General features: G+C 46.5%; 2 protein-coding genes and 1 pseudogene across 3 annotated transcripts in view; 2 read left to right on the plus strand and 1 right to left on the minus strand.

Annotated features, from left to right (window-relative positions):
* mogat3b (monoacylglycerol O-acyltransferase 3b) overlaps positions 1 to 2,695 on the plus strand; it is a 12,342-nt gene extending 9,647 nt beyond the window's left edge. Inside the window, exons 9-10 of one of the 2 annotated variants that reach the window (XR_009709122.1) lie at positions 31 to 980; positions 1,864 to 2,695. Coding sequence is in view for 1 of the 2 variants with exons in the window: in XM_061247681.1 (XP_061103665.1) it covers positions 31 to 185 (155 nt within the window). In the remaining variant the exon portion in view is untranslated. Of the gene's footprint in view, positions 1 to 30 lie in introns of both variants that reach the window. The other variant, XM_061247681.1, reaches the window with a different exon arrangement.
* On the minus strand, positions 2,593 to 5,011 carry znhit1 (zinc finger, HIT-type containing 1). Its single transcript, XM_061247682.1, has 5 exons — positions 4,607 to 5,011; positions 4,071 to 4,241; positions 3,834 to 3,913; positions 3,575 to 3,744; positions 2,593 to 3,095 (listed from the first exon to the last, which is right to left on the minus strand). The coding sequence occupies exons 1-5, from the start codon at positions 4,638 to 4,640 to the stop codon at positions 3,074 to 3,076; spliced, it is 477 nt and encodes a 158-aa protein (XP_061103666.1). The 5' UTR covers positions 4,641 to 5,011; the 3' UTR covers positions 2,593 to 3,073.
* Positions 5,012 to 5,719: 708 nt separating this feature from the next.
* Positions 5,720 to 10,000, plus strand: part of LOC133132333 (serrate RNA effector molecule homolog) — a 17,225-nt pseudogene continuing 12,944 nt past the window's right edge.

A 10,000-nucleotide genomic window follows, 5' to 3' on the forward strand; every position in this document is an offset into this window, starting at 1 on the left:
CCTCCCTCTCTCCCTCCCTCTCTCTCTCAGTGGGCAGCCCCATCACAGTTCCCCAGGTCTCCTGTCCCACAGAAGAGATGGTGGATCAGTACCACCAGCTGTACATGGAGGCTCTGAGCCAGCTCTTCCACACCCACAAAACCAGCTGCGGCCTGTCACACACACACCAGCTCCAGATCATCTAGAGCCCTGTCACACACACACACCAGCTCCAGATCATCTAGAGCCCTGTCACACACACACACACCAGCTCCAGATCATCTAGAGCCCTGTCACACACACACCAGCTCCAGATCATCTAGAGCCCTGTCACACACACACCAGCTCCAGATCATCTAGAGCCCTGTCACACACACACACACACACACACACACACACCAGCTCCAGATCATCTAGAGCCCTGTCTCACACACACACACACACACACCAGCTCCAGATCATCTAGAGCTCTGTCCCACACACACACACACACACACACCAGCTCCAGATCATATAGAGCTCTGTCTCACACACACACACACACACACACACACCAGCTCCAGATCATATAGAGTTCTGTCACACACACACACACACACACACACACACTCACACACACACACACACACACACATACACACACACACACACACACTCACACACAAAAACACACACACACACTCACACACACGCACACACACACACACACCAGGTCCAAACCCACTCCCCAGAACATGCCCTCCCCTTCCCCATCCTGGGACCAGCATCCGCCACGCCAAATCTGTGCCTCTGATCTAATCTGGGGCGACTCAGCGGTACTTGGGGAGACCCCCAGGCCAGCATTCTCAGAGCTGAAGATAACGGTCAGTTAAACCAGTCGTGCGTTGAAGATGGCGGCCGTTTGAAACGGCGGTGCTAGGCGGAGAGAAAGTGGCCGCAGATGGAGACGCCGCTGATGAACATCGTTAAGATGCTTTAATCAATGAGATAAAAAAACCCAGGTAAGCAGCTAAACAGCCAGCTAGCGTTGTTCGACGCAAGTCACGGATGTTTGTATGAAAAAGGTGTTGGCTGTGAATGAAGTGGAATGCTCATTTAAAATCTGTTGAACAGTTCGCCATAAAGACAATTAATTTTGAGATTATTTCTTGCAATATTTAGTCAATATTAGTCAGCAGAGATTTAGGCCGGTGGTAAAGATCCTTGGTGAAATGTATGATTGACAGCTGGTCATTCAGACCCATGTCCTCAGCTTGTTTGATACATCTGTACATTATGATTGTGGCCTATATGTTGGATCATGTAAATTATATTTCTAAAGAAATGTCAGCCGTTGCCTGTACATGAGGTAGTAGGCCTACAATACGACTTAATATATTCAGAAGCTCATTTGTGAAGGCTTATCAAGATTTTGGATGTATTAGAATTGGAAATGAATCTACCCCAGGGATTATAACTTTGAATGTTTAAAAAAAGAAAAGAAAATTCAGGCTGTTTGCAGTCACGAGTGTTTCTGAGAATAGAATACCTTTAATGCTCAAGGTAGGGCTAAAACTACTCTAAACTAAATCTCTAAAGACAGAATAATGCCTTTGTTAAAGTTTTGGTGTCACAAGACAGCATCGTACTGCCCCCATCTGTCAGCTGTCAAACAAAGAAGCCTCTTTCAATCAAAGAGGGCATGGTCATCGTTAGTCCGATGAGTTTCTCTAAACAACGCTGGTTTAGAACACACCCCAGCCTACCTACAAGCAAAACATGACCAAGCTATTTAAAAAAAATATATATATATGTTTTCCAACAAACATTCACAATATCAGTAAATATATCTCCTGGACAAATAAATACATTAAATTAGACCATCTTGTCCATTTCTCTGAAAAGATACTCACAGCTGAAGGAGTTCTCGCAGCTGTGGAGTCTTTAGAACAGGATCAAGGGCTCCAGCGCAAGGCTCAGCCTGATTCTGGCTCAAACCTGCGCAACTGTATATTCAGAAGCTCATTTGTGAAAGCGTATCAAGATTTTGGATGTACTTTGAACTTGAATTGGAAATGAATCTACCCCAGGGATTATAACTTTGAATGTTTAAAAAAAAAAAAAAAAATTATATATATTTTTTAATTCAGGCTGTTCGCAGTCACGACTGTTTCTAAGAATAGAATACCTTTAATGCTCAAAGTGGAGCTAAAACTACTTTCAACTAAATCTCTAAAGACAGAATAATGCATTTAAATGCCTTTGCTTCGAGTTCTGGGGAAGGGTCACAGGAAGGTCAGTGATGGATGCTTTTCTCACTAGATATTAGAATGTCTATGACTGATTGTATCATGGTGAAAATCTTGAAATGTATTACCTGAAACCCGTATGATGGAATTGTTAAATGTCATGTGTAACTCCCATCCCAGTTAAACACTCAGGCTGTGTTATGATTTCTGAGGAAAAGCTTTTCAAATCCAGCAATGTTTTGAACTGAATAATTTGCCACGTAACACTTCAATGTGTGGTGGGTTTGTGCCATGTCTTTAGGGAACCTAAGCCAAAGATTCTGCTTCCCTTGGCTGGATACAATGTCAGCCTTTATACGTATATATTAAACATCAGACAAGGGACTTTCTTGTGAAATACATAATTAATGTTTATTCTGTGTCAACAATGCAAAAACAAAAAACATTGAGAAACGCTTAATTACCTTAAAATTCCACATTACGGCTTTTCACAACACAGGCATCATGAATCTGTTAAAACCAGGATTAGAACCCATGACCTCCTGTACAGAACTCCCTGGGACAAAACACAAATCTACTCATGTCAGACCTCACGGTACAAAAGACCTGGAAGCTTCAAATCCCAAAGGTGGATGGTGGGACTGGTGGGACTGAAGAGTGAAACTCATTTCCAAGCAGTGTGCGCAGACACACTCACTCACTCACTCACTCACTCACTCACTCACTCACTCTCTCACTCTCTCACTCTCTCACTCGCTCACTCGCTCACTCGCTCACTCGCTCACTCTCTCACTCTCTCACTCGCTCACTCGCTCACTCGCTCACTCGCTCACGCTCACACACACTCACACACACAGGGTCCTCTGTCACACAGTCCATTTCAGGCACCTATGACAGAAACAGAGAGAGAGTGTGTGTGTGTGTTAGAGACGGAGAGAGTGAGTGTGAGAAAGACAGTGCGAGTGCGAGTGGGTGTGTGTCTGTGTGTGTGTGTCTGTGTATGAACAGGCGTATTGCCTGGTCTCATGGTGAGTGAGTGAGTGAGTGAGTGAGTGAGTGAGTGAGTGAGTGAGTGAGTGAGTGTGTGTGAGAGTGTGTACAGGTGTATTACTTGGTCTTGTGGTGTGTGTGTGTGTGTGTGTGTGTGTGTACAGGTGTGTGTGTGTGTGTGTGTGTACAGGTGTGTGTGTGTGTGTGTGTACAGGTGTGTGTGTACAGGTGCATTAACTGGTCTCATGGTGTGTGTGTGTGTGTGTGTGTACAGGTGTGTGTGTACAGGTGTGTTACCTGGTCTCGTGGTGTGTGTGTGTGTGTGTGTGTGTGTGTGTGTGTGTACAGGTGTGTGTGTGTGTGTACAGGTGTGTTACCTGGTCTCGTGGTGTGTGCCCAGGCAGCGCACGCAGCAGTAGCGTGACCCACAGGACACACAGGTGTAGTTGGAGGGGAAGCCGCACACGGCGCAGAAGTGCCTCTGCGGGAGCTTCGAGGGCTCAGCGCACGCCGTCAGGTAGTTTGGGCCCTCACTCACACTCAGATTCTACAGAGAGAGCGCCAAGATTACCCAGGAGGGCAGGAGGGCAGGAGAGAAGAGGGCGGTTTCAGAGGATGGGGGGGGGTTTCTCTCACCTCTTCCTCCAGCAGAGCCTGGAAGTTCTTCCGAAACCTCTGCTTGAAGTGGTCACCTCTCGTTTTTTTTCGTTTTTTACCTGAGGAGAGACGGCCGAAAAGGTCGTTGGGAAAGGAGCAAGTTTAGCTCGGTGAGTGGTACGAAGATCGGAGTAAGGCTATGACTCGTAACATTCTGTCTGCCTGAAAGCCGCTGGAGTTCATATTGTTTTGAGACACGTCGCGTTTTCCCCTCACCCGACTCGTAGCTTTCGTCGAACTGGGGCAACCTCTTGGCAAGCTGCGGTAGACTGGCGTGCGGATCGTCCTGGAAGTTGTCCTTCTCTAGGGCTTCAAGCTGCCGGTTTAGGCGACGCTGGCGTGTGGCGCGGTCCAAGACCCGGCGCTGGCTCGGATCTTGGGACCGCACTGACAGCGACCCAGGAAGACAGGGTGTAAAAACAGGGAAAGAAATAGACAACGCTAGCCAAGACACTTCTTACCTGGTAGTTATGTTATGATTAACACCAGCGAGTACGAAATACAACCGCTAAAGTGTTTTCATTCCGTAAGGTTAGCTCCTGTTCCTCGCTGTTAACGTTAGCTAGCGGGTGAGCCAACGTCGTCTCAATAAGCTTAACGTTATCACACAACAGCTGTAAGACCGAGCTAGAGCTAACGTACAAAACAAGCGAAGCTAGCAAGCTGCGTTGTTACACTCTGCATATTATATGAAGACCAGTAGCCATTACCACTAATTAAAACATTGTGAAACAAATGTAAAGCTTACTAACCTGCTATTTTCTTTTCAACCATTTTCCTCTGCATTTGTACGGATGGAAAGCCAATGCAGACAAATATTACTGAAACAAAAACTCAGTTTTTCAGTTAGGCACGTCTTTTTCCTACTGATTCTTCGGTCGGTATCGTTTGGTTCCGTAGTAGTGTATACTGCCACCTACTGTATTGGAGTGTGTATCATGTGATTGCGGTACCCGATTTAGCTAGCGTTGCCAAATGTACGATAAGTATCATATTTGTACGATAATTTTTAAAACTAATTTTGACATGTTAATTTCAGTTTTTTTCATAATAGTGAAATGTCACGGAGCTGATTTGGATCCATCCGGAGCAGTTCTTGGTGCACCGCAGTCCGCATTGAATGAAGTATTACCCTGAAATAGGATAATTCTGGAGTCTTTGTACGATTATTTAGTTTTCGGCATCTGGCAGCCCTGGATCTATGGAACTCTTTCTGTGCCAGGATGAAATCATACTTAGAAGGGTGAAATAACTGTGGTTCTTTCTCATTATATAATGTATTTAAATATATTGTTTGAACTAGCCAGTTCAGAAAAACACAATCAATTACGACTGTGAAGGAGAAACAACGAGGTTAACTATGTACTGCACATATTTTTTCACATACCCTTTCAAATCTCTTTCCATGAATGGCCTCCCAGTGTCACCCGTGTATGGAAAATGACCGCTTAAGCCTTAATTTGGTATTACCATGACAACTAACAGTAACGTTATTTACCATGTTAACTAACAGTATTTTAACAGCATTGTAGATTAGCTCTACTGCCCGAAACAAAGAACAGCTGCACTCAGTCAGGGAATTAATTCTGCAACCTGCGCTGTTCCAAAATACAGTATTTTGGTCTGAAATGAAATGGTGTTTCCAAAACCGCCCGCAGGGGAGTAGAAGCGCTGTGGCCAGCCAGCGGCTGCAGACGAAGGTGCCCTGTACATCCGGGGCATCAGAGCGCCGACTGGCTGGGAGAGAGCTAGAGGAGGCGGTGGCAGTCGTGTGAGAAATTGATGGTAAATAAACCGCTATAGTGTGGGAAGCAATAAATAATAACAATGCTTTATTCATCAATTACGGTTTCACGGAGATCATTTCAGTGGTAAAGTGCCACATCAGAGCGACGTGGATTCAGAGCGCTCGCTCCAGAGTGGCTGCCCACGGTCATATTGTTCGGATAAGCGCGTCAGAGGAAAAACAAACTGGATAATGTGCTGGACTCGCTACATGTTGAGAGTGTGTAACATGTGTTTATTGTGTTAGTTACATGATAACAATATGTTGCATGCTAAAAAAACGTGGTAGCTAGCGATGGTCAAAATGTAAGTCTCGAGAATGAATGGGCCCGGCCACTTGGCAACAAAGCTAGCTCGGTATGCTGCTAGGCCACAACGTTACACGGTGCTGGTTAGCTCATTTGGTAAGGTCATTTGCTAGCTAACTGTCAAAATGGGTGACAAGCGAGTTATATATTGTGTTAGCTTCTAGATAGCTAGAGTCCCTGAGTGCAATGACGGCCATGTGGATAACCTGGATAATTGGATCATCAATGAACTGAAAGGGTAGCTGGCTTTGCTAAGACAGGCCTTGCATGCTAACACTAACTTTCTGCAGGACATTCGCGCATAAATATATAACTAACCTAACTTGGCTAGCCATGGTTAGTAGCTTGCGTAAATAAGCGAATATGACGCAGCCGTAACTAACGTTACTGTCAAGCTAAACGGTTTGATCACGGTTGTCTCAGGTGATGTTGTTGGCTAGCTAACGTTCTGAGATAAAGTTACGATATTAAGTTATACAATATTACACTAGCCTGCCAATAATATGGAATGGCTATCTAGCTAACCGACGATGTTATCTTACCGGACGACCTTCTGAAAACGTTGTCATGCTAGCTAGCAATCATTTCTAATTAACAAAATATTCACGATTACCGAACTGACTCGTTCATAGGGTATTATCCCATACGTAGATAGCTTGCAGTTCTGACGTTGGCTTGCAGTTCGCTAACCAGTGTCACAACTTAACCCAACAAGGTCTGGCACGCAAGTTGACGAACGACCTGGTCCCCAAAAAAGCAGCTAACTAGGATGAGCGGCTTTTAATTTAGTTTGTACTGGAGGCTAGACCATAAATTAGCTAAGCTTGATAATGGTCGCCAAGACTTCCAAACAAGGCTGACATCTTCTCGGACAAAAATAAAAAACTAGGATGGGATAATGTAAATATTTTGGACAAAAATACCATAAACATTTGAACTTATTGAACTAATTTTAATTTATGCAACAGTCAGTCACGCTGGTATACACAGCAATGGCCTTTGTAACTCTGATGTAACGCTGTCCTCGGCGTGAGTAAGTTAGTCAGGCTACTAAGGGTAAACAGGGATACTTCTGGGTTATTATTATGTTTTGCACCAAGTGCTTCCTGGTGAAATAGCTTGTCATCTCGACTGACTGGTTCATAGTGATGGGCGACAGCGACGATGAGTACGACCGCCGGCGCCGGGACAAGTTTCGCAGGGAGAGGAGTGACTACGACCGCTCCCGGGAGCGGGAGGACCGGCGCCGGGACGACTGGAATGACCGGTGAGCTGGAGGGAGACGAACTGTCAGAAAAATGGAGATGTTGGCAATTAAAAAGACGGATATAATAAGTGATTTTTTTTGTTTGTTTATTTTTACGGTAACTGCCGCCCTTCCGCGAGGGAGTGGGACCGTGGACGCGAGCGACGGAGCAGGGGGGAGTACCGCGATTATGAGAGGGGCCGGCGGGAGAGGTTTTCCCCGCCCCGCCACGACATGAGTCCCCAGCAGAAGCGCATGAGGAGAGACTGGTGAGTTTTTACCTGTCTGTACTCCTGGTGAGTATCTGTCCCGTCTTTACCTGCACCTGGTGAATACCAGTCGAACTGTCCGTTTATCTATAAGGATAACTGCCAACAAACCTTCTGAAAACACAGTAGCCAGTAAAAAAAAAAAACCTTTCTGTTGCTCTCTGTCCTCCAGGGATGACCACGGTGGGGACCCGTACCATGGGGGGTACGACCTGCCATACGGCGGAGGGGGGGGGCCCAGCTACGCCCCCCCGCAGCCCTGGGGCCACCCGGACCTCCACCTCATGCCGCAGCACCACGGCATCCCCATACAGGCCAGGTCAGCAGGGGGCGCCGTTCGCCTGCGTGAGCACAGCCTTAAATCATAACTGGCCAAATGGCCAGGGATAATCAAATCTGGCCCCTCGAATCCAAATCCAGCCCTGGTTTTCTTTATCCCCCGTTAAATGACTGAGCAGTTAGTGGTGCTGATTGGCCAGACGGTCTTCACACCTGACTCCCAGTCCTGTTCCCCCTATCATTCCCTCTCTCTCTCCTCCCTCCCCCTCTTCTTGCTTTTCACTGGCATTTCATTCCCCCCCCCCCCCCCCCCAAACCCCTAGGCTGGGCAACATCCATGACATGGACCTGGGCCCCCCTCCCCCCGTGATGAAGAACTTTAAGGAGTTCCTGCTCTCGCTGGACGACTCTGTGGACGAGACGGAGGCGGTGAAGCGCTACAACGAGTACAAGATGGACTTCCGTCGCCAGCAGATGCAGGACTTCTTCCTGGCCCACAAAGACGAGGAGTGGTACGGCCCGTTGCCCAGTCTCCCGCCTTATAATGGTGCCGCATGGCCTGTACCAAGTGCTCACTGGCGGGGGGGGGGGTGTTTACTGCGTGTGAGAGGACCCTGTGCTACATTGTAGTATAATTCTGTTGTCCTCTTTACCTAATCTGAATTTCTTCACTAAAGCTTTCAGTTTTGTTCTGTAAATGGATTGTGTTTTCAATAATGTGAGCTGTGTACATCGCTCTGGGTGTGAGTGACTTTATGTGAGTTGACAGAGTGAGAAAAGTTTGTTTGTGATGGCGGTTTGCTTTAGGAGCTAGATTAGATGAAGGTTTTTTTTTTTTAATTCAGGTATTCCCATTTGGTTATAGGAGGAGGAGGAGGAGGAGTGGGAGGGGGTCATCAGGGTTAAGTGTGACATCAGCGTGTTGGTGCCTGTGAGGTCATGTGACAGGAAGGGGCGGGGCTAGAAAAAGAGTTGTAGTCAGGGCAACGGGGCTTTGGAATGTGAATGACAGGTGGGCCTTCCACGTGTGCTATCTGACACAGCATTTAACCAATCGCAGCGTTCTGCTGTGGAAAGTAAAGCCTTTTGATTGGTTTACATGGTTATTGTCACGCAGGAATCTTGTCTGTCCTCTGAGTTGCAGGGGGGGCGCAGCAAATCACAGCCTCATTCTTAAGCTGGGCCTGTGGTTTAGAAACCGGGGTTGGGTTGAGGGGGATGGGGGGGGCTTGTCCTCTACTGTACATGTTTCTCTAACGGTTGTGCTGGATTGTGTTTGATTTGTCTCTTCATATTATATATATTTTAAAAAAAAGAACAAGTACGTTCTTTTTTTGCTGAAGTTTTTATTTTCTTTTTCAAATTAACAAAACCCTTCTTCCCTCCTCCTTTCCTCCCCCCCTCCTTCACAACAAGGTTTTTGGAAGAAGCGAGAGAGGGAGAGAGAGAGAAAAGTGGAGCTCTCTCTCCCCAGCAGCTGGAGTTAGACAGACAGGGCTCGCACTGCGCCCAATGCAGTTGCCTTAGACGCACAGTGCCAGGTCTCTTAGGTAGACAGACGTAAAGCAACCCCACTTCTGCGCTCATGGGAGTTTTTTTTGTTTTTTTTCCCCCTCTCTAGCCTGGGTGCCACATCACCTGTTCTCGCCTCTCGTTTTTTATTTTTATTTTGCACATTTTTGTTTTGGTGGATCGAGAAAAAAAAAAAAACCCATATCCGAAAAAAAGTGAAATTGCGTGCGCACTCAAAAAAAAAAAAAGAGTCACGTTTGGGAGTGACAGAAGAGATGCCCTCTCAGTGTATTTGTGTTGTTAAACTGGGAGAAGAAAAGGTAAATTTAGTCCACACCGTGCAGAGTTATTTTAAATTACTGTTGTGCATACGATGTTTACTCTCTTTTCTCCTGCATTACCTGCTCTTGTGTCTGATTCAGGTCCTGCTTCCTGTTGTCAGTGTAAAATAACTCCTGTTCCACCTAAGACCCAAACACAGTCCCAATAATAATCCAGCCCTGTCAAGCCCTTGCCATAGACCCCATTGTGTCTGTTTGGCTTTGCTTGTCATATTTCAGAGCGACAGCTTCAGGTTTTTGTGCCCCCAGCAAAGATGGGGGGGGGGGGGGATGGTCAGAGCTTCATGTGCCCCAAACTAGGCGGAGCCATCGTGTGCCGTCACAGGCAAACTTTTAACCCGAAGATCTGATTCCGTTGCTTTGGAGAGTGCAGTCTGATTGGCTGTTGCACTGTGGCTCCTCCCAT

Source organism: Conger conger, chromosome 7 (genome assembly GCF_963514075.1).
Source record: "Conger conger chromosome 7, fConCon1.1, whole genome shotgun sequence".
NCBI lineage: Eukaryota > Metazoa > Chordata > Actinopteri > Anguilliformes > Congridae > Conger > Conger conger.